This window comes from Camelina sativa, chromosome 11 (assembly GCF_000633955.1).
Source record: "Camelina sativa cultivar DH55 chromosome 11, Cs, whole genome shotgun sequence".
NCBI lineage: Eukaryota > Viridiplantae > Streptophyta > Magnoliopsida > Brassicales > Brassicaceae > Camelina > Camelina sativa.
The window spans coordinates 40,374,177-40,398,137 of NC_025695.1; the positions used below are offsets into that span (position 1 = coordinate 40,374,177).

Here is a 23,961-nt window from a genome sequence, read left to right on the forward strand (position 1 = left end):
TCTTCCAACTCCTCATGATATCTTGAAAGGAAGAAAGGACATTAAAAAAAAGTTTTTGGAAAATCTGATAAAGAACTTAGGGACAAGGCATGTGCTGCTATTGCAAGGTGGTTCTATGATGCAGGGCTTCCGTTTAATGCTGTTATTTTTGATAGTTTTAGAGAAACACTTTAATAAGTTGGTCAATATGGGTCTGGCGTTAAACCACCAACTATGTATGAGCTGCGGGTTCCTTTTCTGAAGAAAGAAGTAAAAGCACTTTTCATGAAGACCTTTTTCATATTCATTGCTCCTAAATCCTTTGGCCACTTAGAATTATTCCTTTAAACCACCAGTAGTTACTCGGTTTGCTACACCATTCATCATACTTGCGCAGTATCATAAGCAGAGGAAAAACTTGAGAAGTTTTGTAACTTCTCAAGAATGGAATGATTTCAAGTGGCCAAAGGATTTAGGAGCAATGAATGTGAAAAAGTTCTTCATGAGTGACAGATTTTGGCACAACGTGTTGTATGCACTCAAGTTGAGAGGACCTCTAGTTAAGGTTCTTAGGTTGGTTGACGGAGAGAAAAAGCTGGCTGTAACGTACATATAGGAAGCAATGTATAGGGCTAAAGAGGCCATTGCTAGGACCTTCAATGAGAAGGACGAACAATACAAAGATGCATTTGCAATAATTGATAAGCGATGGGACTGTCAACTCCATAATCCTTTGCATGCTGCTGGCTACTTTTTGAATCCAAAATTTCAGTATAATGTAGAGTATGGAGTGAACTGTGAAGAGGTTGTGAAAGGTCTCTACATCGTTATTGGAAAGTTGGTTCCTGAATTGCAACTCAAGATAAGATAGACACATAGTTCACGCTGTTTAAAAATGCTTCAGGGCTCTTTGGGATACCCATGGCGATAAGACAAAGAAAAATAAAAGCACCAGCTGAGTGGTGGTCTTCTTATGGAGGATCTACACCAACACTTAGAGACTTTGCCATAAAGGTTCTTAGTCTCACATGTAGTGCAACTAGTTGTGAGAGAAACTGGAGCATGTTTCAACATCTCCATACCAAGAAAAGGAATCGATTGGCTCAAGAACGTTTGAATGATTTGGTGTTTGTTAAGTACAATCGCACTTTACAACGTCGTTACAAGCTGAAAGACACCATTGATCCGATCATCCTAGAAGATATTGATGATTGTAATGAGTGGTTGGTTGGAAGAATGGATGAGGAGTCTACTGTTGACTATGATCTAGTGTTTGAAGATGGTGACTTAACATGGGATGTGGTAAGCAGAGCTTCTGGAGCTGATGAGCCTAACTATCTTACTAGAGCCAAAAAAGCATTAGCACAATCTGCAAGTAGAGCTGATAAAGGGAAGAATACAGCCTCAAGCTCCAATCCAGCTCCAAGACCATCTCAAAGGTCATCTACAACTCCACTGACTTTGATTGATGAAGATGATGAGAATAAAATTGAAGAAGATTTCAGAGGAGATGAGGACACTCAAGCGGGTGTGGAAGATGTTGAGTATGATGATGAGGAGAATCATGAGATGGATTTTAAGAGTTTTAAGTTTAAAAATTTGTTTGGATTAGCTGTTTCTTTGTTTTGTTTTTAGTTCTCAATTTAAAACTCTGTTGGATTTGCTGCTTCTTTGTTTTGTTTTCAGTTCTCAGTTTAAAACTTTGTTGGATTGGCTTTTCCTTAGTTTTGTTTTCAATTCTCAGCTTTACTATTATTGGATTGTCTCTTTCTATATGTTTCAAATGATCTATATTTTAGACTCACAAATTGTGTTAATATAGCTAAGGGATCAATGACTAACTTGTACGTTTTTTATGTGTAGACTCGCCTTATGCAGCAAAGGCGCGGAGCGATTGGCGCCTAGGCTCAAGGCAAGAGCCAGACCTTTGTAGCCTCACCTTGCCTTTCGCCATTTAAAACACAGAAGAGAGATGAGAAACTTCGTCGAAATTGGTCCTGCTGCTAGATAGCGTGGTACTCCCTGGGAAGAACTTGTTGTTGCATGAATATAAGAAATAGGTTGTTAAAAAAGTTACCGAAAGAGACAAACGCCACTCGCCTCGTTGATACCGAAAATAGCAAATGCTGAAACTGTTGGAACAACCTCTACAAAGTCCTCTCAAACACTGAAAAGTTCTTGGTTTTGGGATATACGGTGGTGCATGCAGAAATGTTTAAAAGGGTTGATTTAGCCACTTATATCACCAAACTGCATCATCTTTTCAATGAATTATCTTGAGCTAGATGATTTTCTGGGAATTGATTGTCGAAACTATGCGAGTGAGGCCAAAATACGGTGAAAGATCATATAGTGATTTGTAGTGTAGGTAGGAGCGTAAAGTATCTTGGATAAGGATATACTCACAAACCTAGAGAGGACGTGAGGACCACTAAAAGGTCGCGAATGTGGCGTTACATTTGGTATCATAACAAAACCTAAACGACTGTGCAGTCAAGACAGACACCGTCGGGGGACGTTGTCTTGGTGTGCAACGTGGATGTTGTGATCTGTTAGTAGGGAGAATTGTAACAATTCGGTCTCAAGATATATGGTGGTGCTTGCGGAAAGGTTTAAAAGAATTGATTTAACCACTTATGTCACTGAAGTGCACTTATCCTTTCAGTCAACCGTCATAAGAAAACTTCACAATTAGGCGTGTTTATTCTAGAACAATTTCAAAATGTGTGACCTTCTGGGAAGTGATTATTGGAATCGTGCGAGTGAGGAAAAAATATGAGGAAAGATCAGGTGGTGATTTATAGGATTGGTAAAACAAATTTTTAAAGCCTCTGAGATGTAATGTATGGACCGTCAGATAAGAATGGGCTTACGGGGCTAGAGATAACATGGGGCCACTAAGAGATGACGATCATGGTGTTACATAGATTACTTCTAAAAACGTTCAATATCACCACAAAGACAACATAGCATCTCGCTTCACCACATAGTTTGATATCCCAAAGGCATTTGATAGCACTCTATGGTATTTCACCATCTATCTCCTTAAATTAGTTCGAGGCCATATAGTCTCATACACGACGTTCAAGCTTGAGTGTTCCTTTTCCCAGCAATAGATGGTTTCAGTAATGATGTGCATTAGGAAGACACGACTACTGTCATCATATGAACCCAAGCTTGCATATCATTATTCATCCAAAATTTGATCAGCACTGATAGATACTCATGGGATTGCACCTCACACCGGTTTAAATAATACGCTGTATCATTTAATCATCATATTGCTCATTCGTTATCATGATACATCTTCTCATGTGGTCATCAAATGAGGATATGATAGATTGATGAGAGTAAGAACACACAATATGTTAAAGGAAGAATTATATATTAGACTCTCATAATTGTAAAGGTAAAATATACATTCTCTTAAATAGAGATGAGTTTTCTAAATTTAGATAAGAATAAATGTAAACAATATATATTTATACATTCCTGATAATGTTAAACTTCCTAAACTAATATTAACATTTATCTAATATCTTCTAAATTCTTGTAAAATAAAATCTTCATGATTTCCTTTTTCGGGTTTGTCATCTCGACTGTCAATCTCGGTCGATCTTTGGTTCTCCATTACCCAATACCCATGGCAAGCTGATATGTGGTAACACTAATAAGTTTGGACAAGTCTTAAAAATAACGGTTTTATACCCGGCCGTCGAGTCATTGTCAACGTTTATACCCAGTCGTAGGATCAAAGCAGCTATAATACTCAGTCATCAGGTCATCGACGTTTATACCTGGTCGTGAGGTTCTTGAAGTAGTAAGGGGACAAACTAGCATTTGCTATGTACATGAATAATTCGTGATTGCGTAAAAACAACTCATGAGAGTGAGAAGCCATATTAAAAGGATGTTAATCGCGAGGACTAAAAAACATCAAGTTGAACGAATCAATCAATAGATTCATGTTCATAATTCAATATCTTGGACTTCAAATAACTAGCAATTCTGCTAGCCAATATTAAATCAACTTGACCAATTATTGACCCAACCGATAAAACAAGCATCCAACATGCTTACGAGTTATAGTCTTGATCATGGTTCATGTTCATATCCACCAAGAGGAGAAGAACACGTCTCCCTCTTTCTCTTTTCTTTGTTTTCTCGACTAACCGGCCCACATCACTCGTGATACTGTTAATCTTCCTAAACCAATATTAACATTTATCTGATATCTTCTAAATTCTTATAGAAGAATATCTTTCTGATTTCTTTTTTCAGGTTTGTCATATCAACCGTCGATCTTCGATTCTCGATTACGCAATAGGATATAAGATACTCCCAAGGATTCATGAATTCATGCCCAAGTTGTGTAGATACAATGAACTAAACTGCATCAATGATGATGGATCAAATCACACAAAATTAATTGTAGATTAACTGATGTAATTAATTTAATTTATTTTGTATTTATGTTAATGATTTGTAAATTGAACCTATATAAGCTCCATTCTCCATCTATTGTAAAAATATATAGATTTTTTAGAAAATAAAGATAGAGTTTCTCACTTTTAAAGCTTAGGCTTTGTTTTGCTTGTCTTTTCTATTGTATGTGTTTCCTTTAGAAAACAAGTGGAATCTTTATCTTTGTGTGTGATTCACATAAATATTGATTTGTGTTCTTATCACTAAGTCATTCTGCAACTTTGTATTGTGAACTTCGATCCATCATTCATCTCTGATGAGATCATGGCCAGCTCAACCAAACCACACGAACCTGAGGAGCAGCTTGTAGCCGAGAAGCATCTTGTAGCAGAGGAGCAGCTTGTACCGGAGGAAGTATCGGAGGAAGTGTTGATCGTTCCGGCTGGTCCTATAACAAGGTCAAGATCCAAGAGGTTCAACCAAGCCATCAATGGAATACTTAGGGAGCTGGACAAGAAGCAAGAAAACGTGGCTCAAACCACTTTGATGATGATCACAACTCAAGGTGCTCCGTAAAGGGTTAAGTGTTGCTTATGCACTCTTTTTCCCTTGTCAAGTTTTGTCCCATTGGGTTTTCTTGACAAAGTTTTTAATGAGGCATAAGTAGCACTTTCAAGCCCCCTTTTCCAGCCCAAGTCGTGGTCCAAGGTCCATTACAAGCCTTGGCCCTTTTTCTATCTCTTTTGCATTTATTGTTTTTGTAATTTCCAAGACACTTTGCGTGAGCTTGCATGAGTGAGGACTTGTGCATGTTCCTGCATGAGTTTAGGCTTGTGCATGCTCTTGCATGTCTTTCTTCTCTCCCCTCTTTTCCTTTATCCTCCCTCTTCTATATAAACTCCATGTAGTTCTCATTTGCAAATCATCAAACATTTTATCAAAAACTTCTCTTTTTACTTGTTTATATCTTCTCAACTTGTTTATTTCTTAGTGTGTCATATCTAAGATATATTCAAGCCTGTAGTCTAAGAGATTTTCATCTCTCTTGGAAGTACATTTCATTCCCCCTTCAAATCCGCTGCATCCATTCCCTTCACCTTCATCGCCATTCATCTTTCAATTCTGCTGCATCACCAAAGTTCAATCCATTGTTCATCATCATTTCGTCCATTCCACTCAAAAACCTTGCGAAGTGTGTCCTTGGGCATAGATCCTCATCCAAGAGTCTATCATGTTGTATCAGAGCCACTTTGCTATCAGGTTTTGAAATTCCAAACTTAATTTTCTGTTTTTCCCAGATTTTTCTTCAATCCTGCAATATTTTTATAAAATATTTTGCTTGTTCAAAAATTCCGAAACGAACTGTTTTCAAACCAAGATCGAGTATAGTATTTGTTAAAATTGTTTCTGGAATTTTTGAACGTGATTTGATAATTTATTTTGTCCGATCCGTTCATATAGGTTCTAAGAGTTTTTGGTGTCATATGAAAGGTCTTATTTTGTGTATGTTGTGTGACATCATTTCTATTACAAAAGGAACTTGTTACTGGTGTTTTTGTGCTTTGTTTTATTTTCAGGTACCATGGTGACGTCTGAAGAGGAAAAGTCATCCGCCTCTAGCCTGGAAAAGAGAATCACGAAATGAGTCACAACTGCTATGGCAATGATGCTCAGTGAAAAGCTTGGTGCTCTACACTTAAACCAAAACAACCCGGAACCAAATCAGCGTCAAAGACAACACCGAGAGGAACCAAGGCTAGATGATGAGGCAAGAGAATACTACAACACGCCTCCTCTCACAGTAGTCAACGCAGGCATCAACGAGACAAATCACAACCTAGAGATCCTTTGGAAGGTCTAAAGTTCAAAATTCCCGCTTTCCATGGAACCAACAACCCGGATACTTACTTGGAGTGAGAGCAGAAAATTGAGTTAGTCTTCGTTAGTTAAGAAGTCACCGAGGTCAACAAGGTTAAAGTTGCTGCTACTGAGTTCTACAACTATGCCTTAAGTTGGTGGGATAAACTTGTTACCAGCCGGAGACGTGCCGGAGATATTCCAATTGAAACATGGAACCAGCTGAAAGCCATTATGCGAAAGAGATTTGTGCCGAGTTATTATCACCGTGATCTAAATCAGCGGTTGAGAATTTTGGTTCCATGAAGCAAGTCAGTCGAGGAGTACTTCAAGGAAATGGAAACCCTTATGCTAAGAGCTAATATTCAAGAAGATGGAGAAGCTGTCATGTCTCGATTCATGGGAGGTCTCAACCGAGAAAGCCAAGACCGTCTAGAAACCCAGCACTATGTAGAGCTTGAGGAGATGCTTCACAAGGCAGTCATGTTCGAACAGCAAATCAAAAGGAGGAATTCCCGATCCAATTACAACACCACCAAGACAACCTACAGCTCGGGAAAATCAAGTTATCAAAAGGAGGAAAAGCCCGACTACCAAAAGGATTACAAGCCATTTGTCAAGCCAAAACCGCTAGATTCAAACCTAAAAGGAAAAGAGGTAAGGAAGTGATCACAAGGGCGAGGGATATTCGATGCTTTAAGTGTCAAGGACTTGGGCATTATGTGAGCGAGTGTTCCAACAAAAGAATCATGGTCCTTAGAGATAATAGCGAAGTCGAATCTGAAGATGAGCGTTCGGAAAATGACTCATTATAAGAGGGTTTGGAAGCCCCCACTAAAGGAGAATTGCTTGTTGCGAGGAGATCTTTGAGTGTTCTAACTAAGGCTGAAGAGCAAGTGCAAAGGGAAAACTTGTTTCACACACGAGGCTTGGTCAAAGATAAGGTATGTAGTTTAATTATTGATGGTGGAAGTTGTACTAATGTTGCGAGCACAAATATGGTTGAGAAGCTTGGCTTAGAAGTTCTTAAACACCAGAGACCGTATTCGCTCCAATGGCTGAATGAAACTGGTGAGATGTCCGTCAACGAGCAAGTCAAGGTACTGCTTTCAATTGGTAAGTATTAGGACGAGATCATGTGCGACATACTACTGATGGAAGCTAGCCACCTCCTTCTTGGACGTCCACTGCAATCAGATCGACAAGTTGTCCACGATGGCTTCACTAATCGACACACCTTCGAACACAATGGATAAAAAATAACTCTCATTCCGATGATTCCGCATGAAGTCTATCTAGATTAGCTAAGCATGAAACACCGGGCAATCAACTAACCCCAAACCAAACCAATCGATACCAAGGGTAAGAACAAGGTAAGTCATAATAGTTTACTCTTTGTTTACAAAGAAACTCTTACTTGTTCAACTAATCCCCGAACCAGTGCTACCGAGTAAGATTGAGTTGGTTTTGCAAGAGTATAAGGACATATTTCCGGAAGACAATCCCATAGGTTTACCACCCATCCTAGGAATCGAGCATCAAATCGACTTTATGCCGGGAGCCGCTCTACCAAACCGACTAGCTTATCACACCACCTCAACCGAAACAAAAGAACTCGAGAGACAAGTGAATGAGCTTATGGACAAATGACATATTCGAGAAATTATGAGTCCATGTGTCGTTCCGGTTTTACTAGTACCAAAGAAAGATGAGAGTTGGCGAATGTGCGTGGACTGCCGAGCCATCAACAATATTACGATTAAGTATCGCCACCCTATCCCTCGATTAGATGATATGCTTGATTAATTGCATGGTTCTAGCATCTTTTCAAAAATTGATCTTAAAAGTGGTTATCATCAAATCCGAATTAAAGAAGGTGATTAGTGGAAAATGACTTTTAGAACCTAGCAAGGGTTATATGAGTGATTAGTCATGCCGTTTGGGTTAACTAATGCGCCTAGAACTTTCATGAGATTGATGAATCATGTCCTTAGGAAGCATATTGGAGTTTTTGTTGTGGTTTATTTTGATGTCATCTTAATTTATAGTAAGAATTTGGAAGATCATGTCATGCATCTTAAACACATTTTGGATTTGCTTCGGAAGGAAAAGCTTTATGCGAACTTTAAGAAGTGCACATTTTGCACAGATAGTCTTGTTTTCCTAGACTTTGTTGTGAGTGCAGATGAAATCAAGGTTGATGAGGAAAAAGTCAAGGTAATTCGAGAATGGCCAAGTCCTAAGAATGTGAGCGAGGTGAGGAGCTTTCATGGTTTAGCGGGATTCTACCGACAATTTGTCAAGGATTTCAGCACAATTGCCGCTCCACTTACGAAAGTCATCAAAAAGGACATTGGATTCAAATGGGAAGATTCAAAAGAAAACGCCTTCCAAGCCTTGAAAGAGAAACTTACTAATTCTCCTGTTTTAATTCTTCCTAATTTTATGAAACTTTTGTGATTGAGTGTGACGCCTCCAGGATAGGTATTGGAGCTGTTTTGATGCAGGATCATAAGCCCATGGCATTCTTCAGTGAGAAGTTAGGAGCGACACTCATCTATCCGACCTACGACAAGAAGCTGTAAGCATTGGTCCGAGCACTACAAATGTGGCAACACTATCTATGGCCAAAGGAGTTCATCATTCATACCGACCACGAGTCTCTCAAGCACTTAAAGGGTAAAAAAAAGCTCAACAAATGTCATGATGTGGGTCGAATTCATAGAAACTTTCCCATATGTGATTAAGTACAAAAAAGGTAAAGATAATATTGTAGCCGATACATTATCTCGAAGGTATGTTTTGCTAACTTATTTGGATGCAAGATTGTTGGGTTTTGAGCTGATAAAGGATTTGTATGCTAATGATTCTGATTTTAGCAAAATATTTCATTCTTGTGAGAAGTTTGCCTTTGGGAAATATTATCGCAAGAGGGTTATTTGTTCTTTGAAAATAGACTTTGTGTGCCTCACTCTTCTTTGCGAGAATTGTTTCTAAGGGAAGCTCATGGAGTTGGAATAATGGGACACTTTGGAGTTGCTAAGACATATAAGGTGATGCAAGAACACTTGCATTGGCCGTACATGAAAAGAGATGTTGAACGACTATGTGAATGGTGTGCGACTTAAAAGCTGAGGTTCAATCCCACGGTTTGTATACCCCTTTATCTATTCCTTTGCATCCTTGGACTGATATCTCTATGGATTTTGTGGTTGGATTGCCTAGGACTAGGGCTGGTAAGGATTCCATCTTTGTGGTTGTTGATCGCTTTTCTAAAATGGCGCATTTTATTCCATGTCATAAATGATGATGCATCTCATGTTGCTAGCTTGTTCTTTAGAGAAGTTGTTCGTTTGCATGGCATACCTAAGACCATATTTTCTGATCGTGACACTAAGTTCCTTAGTTATTTTTGGAAAACTTTTCGGTCTAAATTGGGAACTAGATTGCTTCTCTCTACTACATGTCATCCGCAAACCAATGGTCAAACTAAAGTTGTCAATCGAACCTTGTCTATATTATTGCGTGTGCTCATAAAAAAGAATCTTAAGACTTGGGAAGATTGCTTGCCGCATGTTGAATTTGCTTATAATCATTCTATTCATTCTGCGACTAAGTTTTCTCCTTTTGAAATCGTTTATGGGTTCAATCCCACATCTCCTTTGGATCTAATGCAATTTTACCTTTGATTGAGAGATCAAGTCTTGATGGCAAGAAGAAAGCCGATTTAGTAAAACAGGTTCACAAAAAGGCTAAGGAAAATCTTGAGGCCCGGACGAAGCTTTACGAAAAGTATGCGAACAAAGGGCGAAAAGAAGTCATCTTCAGTGAGGACAATCAAGTGTGGGTTCATCTTAGGAAGGAGCGTTTCCCGGAGGAGCGAGCATCCAAACTAATGCCAAGAATTGATGGACCATTCAAAGTGCTCAAACGGATCAACAACAATGCCTACCAACTCGACCTCCAAGGTAAGTACAAAGTGAATGGCAGTTTCAGTGTTTATGATCTTCTTCCTTATTTTGCAGATAATCGGATTTGAGGTCAAATCCTTTTCAAGTGGGAGAGAATGATAAGATCATGGCCAGCTCAACCAAACCACACGAACCTGAGGAGCAGCTTGTAGCCGAGGAGCATCTTGTACTAGAGGAGCAGCTTGTATCGGAGGAAACATCAGAGGAAGCGTTGATCGTTCCGGTGGGTCCTATAACAAGGTCAAGATCCAAGAGGTTCAAACAAACCATCAATGGAATACTTAGGGAGCTGGACAAGAAGCAAGAAGACGTGGCTCAAACCACTTTGATGATAATCACAACTTAAGGTGCTCCGTAAAGGGTTAAGTGTTGATTATGCACTCTTTTTCCCTTGTCAAGTTTTGTCCCATTGGATTTTATTGACAATGTTTTTAATGAGGCCTAAGTAGCACTTTCAATCCCCCTTTGCCAGCCTAAGTCGTGGTCCAAGGTCCATTACAAGCCTTAGCCCTTTTTCTATCTCTTTTGCATTTATTGTTTTTGTAATTTCCAAGACACTTTGCCTGAGCTTGCATGAGTGAGGACTTGTGCATGTTCTTGCATGATTTTGGGCTTGTGCATGCTCTTGCATGTCTTTCTTCTCTCCCCTCTTCTTCTTCATCCTCCCTCTTCTATATAAACTCCATGTAGTTCTCATTTGCAAATCATCAAACATTTTATAAAAAACGTCTCTTTTTACTTGTTTGATTTGAGGAGTGTGTAAAATCTTCTCAACTTGTTTATTTTTTAGTGTGTCATATCTAAGAAATATTCAAGCCTGTAGTCTAAGAGATTTCCATCTCTCTTGGAAGTACATTTCATTCCCCCTTCAAATGCGTTGCATCCATTCCCTTCACTTTCATCGCCATTAATCTATCAATTCTGCATCACCAAAATTCAATCCATTGTTCATCATCATTTCGTCCATTCCAGTCCAAAACCTTGTAAAGTGTGTCCTTGGGAATAGATCCTCATGCAGGAGTCTCTCAATCTCCATCTTATCTGAGTTAGTTAGAGAGGTCATTAAACCAGCTAACGACTCACCCCAATTTTGGCTGTATCATCCCCCTTCTTTGATTGGAATTTCAGGTGACAATTTATAATCTATGGAAAAAGAGAAATGAGAGAATTCACTCGAGAGTTTATCACTCTGCTCCACAACTAAGTAAACTCAGCTACAAGCTTATTCCAAATGAAGAAAAGTATTCACCAAAAGACATGAATAATTTTGTATAATTACTTAGTCTTAAAATTAATAAGGACATAAAAATATATAGAGAAAGAAGATTATTACAAATAAAAAGGGTTGCATGGAGTAGAAAGAAACCACATTTATGATTGTGGGTGGATAGCTATATTCTAACATTCCCCCTCAAGGTTGGCTCGGTAATGTCAATCAAGCTTAACTTGACATGAATGAAGCTACACACTTTTCAATTTCCATCTTAAGCGAAGATGTGTGCAAGCTAATCTGAACTTCTTTTGTAAGTAGAAACTATGATGTTACGCTTGACTTTTTCATGGATATGATGACAATCCACTTCAATATGCTTGGTACGTTCATGAAAGATAAAGTTGAAAGCGATGTATGTGAATTGCATCCTGGTTGTCACAATACAATACATAGTGATTGGTTGAATAGTCTTGACTCCTAAATCCAGAAGTAACACATTTAGCCAGATAAGTTCATTTGTTGTACGTGAATCGCAGCTTGGTTATCACAATGCAAAGCTTACTCATCTTGTGAAAGAAAATATGTGTGGAGAGTGCATTAGGCCACAAATAGCTTTCTCCAATTTGAAAGTAGTGCCTTATTCAACTTCAACCTCAGGAAGTGGAACATATATATAAACTTTGTTTTCAAGCTCTCCTTAAAAGAAAACGGATTCTTAACATCCATCTTGCACAACCCAAAAATGGTTAGTGGCAAGAGAAAGGACATGTACAATATAGAGTTTGGCAACAAATCCATTTTTGTAGTTTATGTTCTCCAAAGCTTTGATACCATGTAGAAAAGTATAAATGTAACTAAAGACAATGAGAGAATTAGACACTTAGTGAACAGCCATACAAATATACAGATAAAGAAAGATAGTTGCATGAAGGAGAGAAGAGTCCATCATACATAGAAAAGATAAACACCATTTTAATGATTGCTTGTAAATACCTATATTCTGATACCAAATAGATTCAGCTCCCTTCTACAAGCAGGCAATCACGTCCATCACTACCTACTTTGTCATCGATTTTCAAATCGGCTAACATAGATTTTTTCTTCAAACTCTATATTTCCTTCTTTATACGATGCTCTAATTTCAGCCCAAGTATTGCCCTTGTCATTGCGTTGTAAACAACTTTTGTGAAGTATAAAATTTCACATTCTAAGAAGAAAATGCGGAAGTGCCAAAAATGAGACATGACTAAGGATTTGACTTTTATATTGGTGTTATGATCAAACCAAAAACATCATCTTGTAAGTATATCAGAGTTCACAAACGCAAGTCCAAAATCGAAAGTTTCTGAATAGACAGAAGACAAAAATAGAGGATGCATAATCATCATAATTTATAAAACAAGAAATTATGTAGAGATTGTAGGAACAAAACAATATCATTAATATAAGCAAGAAAGCAAGCACAACCAAAAACATATCATGTGTTTATTTATAGCCGTAAACAAAGAACCAAACAAGTTGTGTATGGTTGCAAAGCAACGAATTATATGGGTAAAGAAAAAGATGGTGCACTCACATAGGCACATAAACTAAGAGTATATGGTCTTCTTAGTCTTAGTTTCATTCTCAGAAATAACCTGGACTAGAAGAAGGCTATATATAACCAAATCTGTGCCTGACAAAGATCATTAGAAAACCTAATCACCAACAAGCTGTGTTTTAAAAGGCGAGGCCTAGGCGCGCCTACGCTCAAGGCGAGGGTAGGCTCATGGTTCACTACCTCTAGTAGCTAAGGCGAGGCTATAAGGCAAAGGCGCTTGCTCCTTAGACGCCTTGACCTGAATCTCGCTTCGGAGCTTTGGCGCCTATTGAAATAAAAGGCCACAATTGTTAAAAGTTTATATATATTTGCCTTATAATGTTCCAAAATATATGCATATGTGATTTGGTTGCTAAAAATTAAAAACCCTATTAGAAATCGTGCATATAAATTACTTTTCACGTATCCAACCTTTCTCTCGACTAGCTTTTTCTCCATTCTCCATACTCTTTCTTCTTACTCTTCTTTCTTCAAACTCTTCATCATGTCTGATCCTTCTAAGCTAAGAGATCCAACATGGAAATATACGACTTCAGTTTCAGGTGAACATGGTAGTTTTATGTGTATCATTTGTAAGAAAGTCACAAATGGTGGAGTTCAACATGCAAAACAGCATATCGTTGGTGGTTTTAGGAATGTTACTGCCTGCAATCTAGTTTATGACTGTGTGAGGGAAGAAGTGAAAACTTTCATGCTTAACAAGGCTGAAGTTAAAGCCACTATATACGATGTGGAAGATGAAGATGAGGATGAAGGTCAGCCTAGTCAGCCACCTTCCAAGAAACGTAAGGGTCCAATTGTATAGGTATGTTCTTCCAACTCCTCATGATATCTTGAAAGGAAGAAAGGACATTAAAAAAAAGTTTTTGGAAAATCTGATAAGGAACTTAGGGACAAGGCATGTGCTGCTATTGCAAGGTGGTTCTATGATGCAGGGCTTCCGTTTAATGTAAGGGTCCAATGGATAGGTATGTTCTTCCAACTCCTCATGATATCTTGAAAGGAAGAAAGGACATTAAAAAAAAGTTTTTGGAAAATCTGATAAGGAACTTAGGGACAAGGCATGTGCTGCTATTGCAAGGTGGTTCTATGATGCAGGGCTTCCGTTTAATGCTGTTATTTTTGATAGTTTTAGAGAAACACTTTAATAAGTTGGTCAATATGGGTCTGGCGTTAAACCACCAACTATGTATGAGCTGCGGGTTCCTTTTCTGAAGAAGGAAGTAAAAGCACTTTTCATGAAGAACTTTTTCACATTCATTGCTCCTAAATCCTTTGGCCACTTGGAATTATTCCTTTAAACCACCAGTAGTTACTCGGTTTGCTACACTATTCATCATATTTGCGCAGTATCATAAGCAGAGGAAAAACTTGAGAAGTTTTGTAACTTCTCAAGAATGGAATGATTCCAAGTGGCCAAAGGATTTAGGAGCAATGAATGTGAAAAAGTTCTTCATGAGTGACAGATTTTGGCACAACGTGGTGTATGCACTCAAGTTGAGAGGACCTCTAGTTAAGGTTCTTAGGTTGGTTGACGGAGAGAAAAAGCTGGCTGTAACGTACATATATGAAGCAATGTATAGGGCTAAAGAGGCCATTGCTAGGACCTTCAATGAGAAGGACGAACAATACAAAGATGCATTTGTAATAATTGATAAGCGATGGGACTGTCAACTCCATAATCCTTTGCATGTTGCTGGCTACTTTTTGAATCCAAAATTTCAGTATAATGTAGAGTATGGAGTGAACTGTGAAGAGGTTGTGAAAGGTCTCTACATCGTTATTGGAAAGTTGGTTCCTGAATTGCAACTCAAGATAAGATAGACACGTAGTTCACGCTGTTTAAAAATGCTTTAGGGCTCTTTGGGATACCCATGGCGATAAGACAAAGAAAAATAAAAGCACCAGCTGAGTGGTGGTCTTCTTATGGAGGATCTACACCAACACTTAGAGACTTTGCCATAAAGGTTCTTAGTCTTACATGTAGTGCAACTAGTTGTGAGAGAAACTGGAGCGTGTTTCAACATCTCCATACCAAGAAAAAGAATCAATTGGCTCAAGAACGTTTGAATGATTTGGTGTTTGTTAAGTACAATCGCACTTTACAACGTCATTACAAGCTGAAAGACACCATTGATCCGATCATCCTAGAAAATACTGATGATTGTAATGAGTGGCTGGTTGGAAGAATGGATGAGAAGTCTACTGTTGACTATGTTCTAGTGTTTGAAGATGGTGACTTAACATGGGATGTTGTAAGCAGAGCTTCTGGAGCTGATGAGCCTAACTATCTTACTAGAGCCAAAAAAGCATTAGCACAATCTGCAAGTAGAGCTGAGAAAGGGAAGAATACAGCCTCAAGCTCCAATCCAGCTCCAAGACCATCTCAAAGGTCATCTACATCTCCACTGACTTTGATTGATGAAGATGATGAGAATGAAATTGAAGAAGATTTCAGAGGAGATGTTGGTCTGTTCCAACAAGTTGTTCTGGAGTTTAAAATCTTTTCCTCCCATGAAAATCACTTCTCCTTTCGAAATTCGTAGAAACCACCCAATGTGTGTTAAGGCATCAAGTAAACAAGGTAGAGACTAGATAGCGTCAAGTTGTAATAACCATAAAACGATGGAAATAAGAAAGGCAAACTTATGTAGTCTTCGTGGATAATCACGTTATATTTCGGTCTATGTGTGCCATATTTAACGAATACTCTGCTTTCTATATAATTGCTAAGTTATTGAATTAGAAAACCTGTTGTGTGACATTTACGAAACAAGTTTTGTATATAGCAAGACTAATCTACGAAAACTCTGATTGAAGGAGAGAACGAATGTACATACCGTAGGCAAAGATTCGGACTGTCTATGGCATCGCTCAAACCATACATGGCGATGGCGACAATTTTGAACCGTTTCGGAAACCGGCATACATGCCGATGGGCGAAGCAGGGCAATTTGGGGCAACCACGACTCATCCAAAATTGCCCACCGTCGATATCCTCCACAAACACCTTAACCATCTTTGATGACGGCATGGACCAAGTCGTTGTATTCCCGGAGACTATCTATCTTGACCATAATATTGTAATACATCACTGCTTCGTGGAAGAAAAACAGTAGAAAGAAACACTTGCTTGGTTACGTGACTTACGTCTAACAAACCATCTAATCTAATGATACGTTTTACGGATTCTCAAAATTTAGACCTGTTTGTTTGTTTCCTAATATCCTTCCCGAGATTTTGATCCGAATCGTCTTTTTGCTATTAGTCTTCTTTTCGGCAGACCATGCCCAACAATTATGCTTTCAAAATGGTTGTGATCGATAATGTAAAGTAGGTTTTGCTTTGGTTTTTTTTTTGGGGCCGTGAGGGATTTTGGATCCAGCCCAATACAATAAACTTAATACAATCATCTAACGTCATGTAAGGACACGTGTACATCCTCGAATTAGGTCTTTCTCACATCATTTCGTCGTATAAAAAGCTGCCGCCCCCCCTAACTTTGTTTTCCTGGGTACGGGTTCCAGATCTGAAAGCTCTGCCAGGCACCCCTCTATCAGGTACTTCTCTTCCCTATAATGATTCCTGGGTACGGGTTGTGAGACTCGTTTTTGAAGATTATGTGTGTTTTTTTGCATGAAAAATGGTTTTGAATTTTTTTTTCTTTTAATGTCATGGGTTTTGTCCCCACAATTCAATGTAAATTCTGATTTAAATATATATTGTTAGTATAAAACTTTGATCTAATATACTATTGATTATTAGGTGGAAATTGTGAAGGTATCAATACGTATTGGAACAAAGTTTTATACTAGCAATTTAATCTTATATGATGAGTTATCTTCGAATAATTGACATTGTTTTAAAAGTTTTCTTTGATAGTCTTTGATTATGCTATTAACATCAAATCAATTTATTTTTCACAATTTACTTGTAGATCTATTTATACTTAACAAGTTTTGGTTACAATAATGAATAATTGTAATGGGGTGAGGTGGGGTGAGGTGGTGTAGTGTCCTTACTACTTTTGGCCTTTTTTAGATTGTAGTTTCTGCAATCTTTTCTATTCATTCAATTTCTCCAAAACAAGTTTGTTTTAAGCAACTTTAAGCTGTATAAGAGATTTTTATTTTACCCAACTTAATTCATAGTACAATTTTAACTATGTGCAGCTATTTTACCAATAAAAATGACTCAAATCAATTTATCATTCCAAGTTGGTCAAATTGTCGAAGTGAAATCCTTTATCAAAGGATACCGCGGAGCTTGGTTTCGATGCAAGGTAATGCGGCTATCAAAACTTAAATGTAACTTTACTTCAGCATAACAAGAGGAGTTTCACCATTCTACTTCTTAACTTCTTAGTTCTTGAAAAAAACCTCATCTTTATTGTGCACTTAAATTTGTTTGGTAGTCACATCTTGCTACTTTTTGCTCCATATGGATATCTTACAAAGATCTATTTAACATCTTTAGGATATGTCTTTATTTGAGTGATGTGAACATGTCTTTACTTAGTCATGTCAACACTTGAGTCATGTAAACAATGCTATCCAAACAAAATTCAAATCCAAAACAAATCTTCTAAGATGTGCTAGGTCTTGTTTGGATTTTGTCTAAACATGAACCTTTGCCCAAAACTGATGTTCCTTACCATGAATACTGTGATATGTACATCTTATGTGTAGAACCAATTTATGTTTTGTATCTTGAATACTAGTTATAATAACTACATCTTAGTCATTGTTTGATGCAATGTTTGTTGATTACGCAGAGTTCTTATTAAAGTCTTTGTTCACCCTCTACTACATTCACTCTGTAGTGGCAATCCCACAAATCCAACTCTTGTGAGGTCTTCTTAGACTTCTGCCTTTTCTATTATATTTTCTTTTTGTTTTAGCTCTACATTTGTATTTTTTCTTATTTTAAAATTTCAAGTGGGCCGAAAAATTGGCCCATGTGTTGAGATCAAGTTCTTCTAAGACCTTTTCACTCAAAAGAACTGATCTTTTCATCTTTTTTGGGGTAGTCTTACAGGTCACTGGACCAAAAGCCAATGACCTATCTTCGTAATTAAAAAACAATGATCTTATTTGCAACTCAGTAGTTTTTATGTTTTAGTAGAATTTAACTGACTCTTGGGGTTTTGGATAGAAAGTTCATGTTTTAGTATGCCATGTCCATCTACCTAGAAGCACAATCTTGAAGAAGACTCTTGATTAACATTTGATGTAAACACAACTATCATATTTGTTTCTTCAACCAATTCTTCTGTTCATGTTTTGGCATGCCATGTCCTTGTGGTAAAACATACCAATCCTTGAGCTATATATAAACTCTTATTCTAGCTCTCCATGAACGATTGGTGTCTTTCCACTTGTCCTTGCATGGATCCTTGATGGTAGTTCTGTAAATTAGATAGTTTTAGCTATTATTCATCTTTTGATGTTAGCCAATTGCATCATTCACAAAATTACATTCTTCAAATTTCTTGGGAGCAATGTCTTCACGATCGGACCGGAAGGCAAACCAGACTACCTTCTGGGTCACCAGATCATCGGTTCAGCCGTGAGTCAATTGATTATGATTTGTTTACTAAATTTATAGAAATTATATAGTTTTATAAAATACTAAAATAAAAATAATCATACCATAGCTAAAAATAAAAATAAACTAAGAAAGTGAAGGACCCTTTTGAATAGAAAAAAAAAAACACTAAGTAAAAGATCATCACTAAAATATATTAAAGAACATCATCTCCATCACAACAACCAATCTCTGTTGTCTCTATCACCATTGCCTCCGTGTTCTTCAGGTGGCATAGTGAATTCTTCATCAAAATCTGAAACATCTAAAAATTACCTAGTTTAATCAATATATTGTAGAAGAAATTTCTAAAAGATACCATAAGATTTTTGAGGGTTTGTGTCTTCGTGATCTTTGGGATATTCCTCAGCAAGAGCATTCTCTAATTCATCATATTCAAGTTCACCTGCTTCTTCTTCTTCAACGATCCAAAACTCTATTTTATCAATAGATTCGTAGTCAACAGGATCATATGATCTTTTTCTTTTTGACCTGTACATGTAAAACAAAGACGAGATACCAAGCGTCGATAGCTCAATTGGTAAAGACTCTCTGGCAAAGTCTAGAGGTCGCTGGTTCGAGGGACGCTTGGGAGGGGACCATATAAAATACTCTGGTCCCTGGCCTGAGGGGATGTACGGGCCTAAACCTGGAATCTCTTAGTAATTCAAAAAAAAACAAAGACGAGATCATTACATCGAGAACAAAGACTCACGAGATCGTATTATTTAATGATAGTATGATACTCAACTTTGTTGCAAACGTAAATTGTAGTGAACAAAGACGAGATCATCAAGTCGTTGATGCTCTAATATATTCCTCTTCTTGGTATGAATCCGCTCAATCACACTCCAATTGCGCTCACATCCAGATGCAGAAGCAGTTTGACTAAGAATTCTTATTGCTAACTTTTGCAAATTAGGAGCATCATAACCAAAATATCTCCACCATTCATCTAATATATCAATTAAATTATATCATACTACTTTATATATATATAACGTAAAATGCAAGTCAAATCCATGTTTAATAACTTACCTGGCTGAGATGTTTTGCTGCAAGTAAGAGCCATATTAGGAGAAAAGCTGCCTTCACGTTCTCTGTAAGACCTAAGCTCTTGAACAAGCTTTGTTTTGCTGTTCTCTGTTTGCTTTCCAATTAAGCTCATCAACCCACTCATAACTTCAGGTTTCTCACAAACTGAAGTTTGATCATACATGAAAGCTGGGTTCAAATAGTACGCTGCAGCATGAAGATCATGGCGCAACATACGATCCCATCTTCTATCAAATACTTGGGAGCTTTAACATAGCTTTAGACTTGATAACTCTTTTAGACGTGGTTCTGCTAGTTCTAATTTAGATCCTGAACTCTCCACCTAAATCTGTATCAGCCTACACATCATTCTCATTGTAACTTTGACATCTCCACCTAAATCTGTATTTCCGGTGTCCCATCATCTCCGTTTTGTTTTCAAGATCTTTATAGCATTTATTCTCCTGAATGCATACACAATACACTCACAATTTTTTATTAATGTTGTCATATTTGAGATGCTTTTTTCTGTTATTACTAATGTAATATTTCAACATCTTTTGTTTTTTAATGGTCTAATAGATAACGGATATAACCAATGAAAGTGGAGAACTTAGATATAAGCTAAAGTATCTTGACTATCCAGGCGAAGGTGAGTTTAAATCCTCCATTGTATATTTTTAATTAACTCTTATCAATATTTAATTAGCTTAACAATCTCTTGTACATTATATATATATGTTTCAGCGATAGATAATGCGCTAGTGTTTGAAACGCCTGAAGGTGGGACGGAGAGTCAACTAATGGTTCGTCCCACGTATCCACCACATTATCATGAAAGTGAATACCTTAATCTCAAGAGTGAGACAGAACCTCTTGTCGTCGTTCATGATACTTGGAAAGTTGGAGATTTAGTTGATTGGTGTAGAGATAAATGTTACTGGTCTGGAGAAATTGTGGGTATCCAGGGTAAGCAATTATGTCAGGTATGTATGAAACAGCTTTCTATACTTCTTCAATCTACGCCTTTTTTTTTTTTTTTGATGTGTAAAAGTTTTTAAAATATATTGAAAGGTGTTTGTAAGGAGTGTGATGTAACGTACATAGACTATTATTTTTTTTTTTTTTGTCAACTAACGTACATAGACTATATGAAACTGCAAATAATTTTTTTTTTGTTTTTTGCAGATTGAGTTGCTTCCTGAACCAGAGGGTGAAGGAAAGATTTATCGAGGTTTGCGCAAGAATTTGCGTCCACGGTTGGATTGGTCTGTTGAAGATGGTTGGAAAGTGCCTAGTACTGTGGTTAGTTTTCATTTCTTATATGTGATTTTGTATTTGTTTTCGAGATTTATCTATGGAGCAACACCTCAATTTACTCGATTCTTAAAACGTTTATAACTCCATTTTCTTGAATATGAATCATTTTAAAAGTAATGTTTCTGACTTCGGTATCCTCATTATAACATGTTAATGTTGTAGGATGGGGAAAAGTGTGCTAAGCTTGTGAAACCTAAGAATGAAGGTTAGATTTTCTATCTAAATGAACGATTTGTCTCAAATGGTTACTTGTTTATGAATTTATTTGGTTTTCATGAATATATGGAAGCATTTGTTTGACTTGTTTTTATATTAGATGAAGAAATGGAAGATGTTGCCGAAACCGGAGAAGAGCAAACAAAGGAAGACACACAGCAAGAGCAAGGCGACGAAGGTCTTAGACTAAACATCATGGAATCAGATTCCATTGAAGCTGCTGTTTTGGACATAGAAGAGCTTATTGTTCGACTTGGGTGGCTAAAAGCCAAACTGGATCCTGATCTTGGAGAAGGTGCAAAATCTTATTGGAAGTATGAAGATCACCGCCCATCTTCCTCGGGAAAGTGAATTCACAATCATATGTATGTGATATCCAAATCCGAGTTGGTTAGATTTGATCTTTAGACTTGAAAACACACTTATGAAGTATGTTATAATCTCACCTTTGTTTTATTTATTTATCAGAAGAAACTGAAGTTGTTTGTGAAGAATGGAGTAAAATGGGGTAGAGACATACGTGAGTAAGAGGAAGCCAAAGTATATGAGTAGGTTGTTTATATCTTTTCCAAAAAACCCTAGAATGTTTAAAAACTAGTTTCAAGTTTTGTACATATGTTTTAGATTTTGTTGGAATTAATCGAATTTGTGCTTGATAGACATTTCTAACTGCTTGACACAAAATGTCTTTTAGAGTGAATTCTTCTCTTCCATAGATCATCTCAGCAACCTGCTTGGCTCTTCTCCATAAATCCGACTGTTTTTGTCAAAAGGAGATTGTAACACCCTGGTTTTAGGATATCCGGTGGTGCATGCAAAAAAGTTAAAAAAGACTTGATTTGGCCGCATATATCACTAAATCACTAAAGTGCACTAATCTTTTGGGTCAACTATGTGAGAGAACTACATAGTTAAGCGGTCTTAAGCTATTGGGTCAACTATGTGAGAGAACTACATAGTTAAGCGTTCTTAAGCTAGACCAATTACAAGATGAGTGACTTTCTACAAGTGATTGTTGAAACCGTACGAGTGAGGACAAAACTCGGAAAAGATTATGTGGTGATTTGTAAAGTAAGTAAAACATGTATTTAAAGCCTGCCGAACGTAACGTACGTCGGATAGGGATAGACTCAAGGACCTAGAGAGGAGGTGGGGCCACTAACAGGTCGAGTTTGTGGCATTACATGTGGTATCATAACCGAATCTAAACGAGTGTGCAGTCAAGACGGACATCGTCGGGGGTGACTGCCTTGGTATGAACTGTTAGTGAGGTAAATTGTAACAACTCGGTTTTAAGATATACAGTGGTGCATGTGGAAAGATTAAAAAAACGGATTTGGCCACCTATGTCAAAAAAATGAACTTATATTTTCGGTCAACCATCCTAAGATGATATATCATGGTTTTTGTGGTTTTTAACCATGATATAAGTGTGTTTTTGAGTCTTTTGATTTGTTTTCTAGATTGTTATTGAGTCTTTATAGGTTTAGGTACTCATTGGCACGGATGGAACACAAGGGAGTTAAAAGAGGATTATTTGGAGCATAATCAAAGCATGAAGGCTAATCAACGAAGCTCGGAGACGAGATCAAGACTATGCATCGACCGATGCAATCTCAGCATCGATCGATGCAGTTGCCACAAACCAAACGGAAGTTGTTTCCACAAGCTTTAGAAGATTTACAAAATTTGCTCAAGTTTCTCTTATTTGCAATTAAGGCCCAAGACATGTTTTAGAGTATTTATAGGATTTTTATGGTCATTGTTTAGACCTAAGTTTTATTCTGCAACCAAAAGAGATATTGAGAGCTTTGGGAGAGACAGATATGAATTCATCTGTAGAGAGAAGATTCTTGAACTCCTTTCTTACTTCTTAATATCAATTGCTTATTATTCAGAAATATGTTTTGTTCTACATTGATATGTTTGAGTAGTTTGTTTGTTGGGTTTAGGGTTTTTCATAGGGTTTTTATGGTGCATTAGATCTGATATTTTCGGATTCATTATCTTCTATGATCTTCATCTTAGATTGTTCTTCATATTAATTCTTGATTGATCCCCTAGAATTAATACCTAGAAAAATAAATTGATATGAGAATATAATTGATTTTCCTGATAAAAACTTTTGATGAACAAAATTATTTCTTGCAAAGAGATTTGATTTAATAATTTTGTGAACAATCTAAACTTGTTTTTAAAGCTGATTTTTAACCTTGAATTTTGCAAAGAGATTTGGATTTTCTGGTTTTAAATTTAGATAATATTTGCAGTGAGAACTGATTTATTTTACAAGAGTGTTTAGAGTTCTAGATCTGATTTTTAATTTCTTGAACCCTATTATTTGACTGATTTAATATTTCATAAATTCCTGAGAATTTTCCTAGGCCTAGCTCTTTGTTCCCTTGAATTTACAACACCTTTAAATTCTGTTTTTGCATTGTTTTTAATTTAATAATTTGATTTAGCATAATTAAAAGATTAATAAGTCTATTGTGTGATCTAGAGTCTCTGTGGATTCGATCCCTAGAATATTACAGCTGCAAGGCTGTTAGTATCATTAGGGTATTACAATTTGAGCATATCATAAGACAATTTCACAGTTAGGCGTACTTATGCTAGAACAATTTTAGGATGGGTGACTTTTTGGAAAGTGATTGTCGGAATCTTGTGAGTGAATAGAAAACATGGGAAAAAATCACGTGGGGATTTCTAGGATCCGTAAAACAAATCTTTAAAATATCTCATACGTAACATATGGA

General features: G+C 37.1%; 1 protein-coding gene across 1 annotated transcript; it reads left to right on the forward strand.

The window, feature by feature from the left end:
• LOC104725718 lies at window positions 16,530-21,917 on the forward strand. The gene is made up of 8 exons (XM_010444428.2): window positions 16,530-16,605; window positions 17,218-17,327; window positions 20,249-20,318; window positions 20,414-20,652; window positions 20,855-20,971; window positions 21,149-21,191; window positions 21,303-21,567; window positions 21,671-21,917. Exons 2-7 carry the CDS (start codon window positions 17,235-17,237, stop codon window positions 21,551-21,553), a joined length of 813 nt encoding a protein of 270 aa, XP_010442730.1. The 5' UTR covers window positions 16,530-16,605; window positions 17,218-17,234; the 3' UTR covers window positions 21,554-21,567; window positions 21,671-21,917.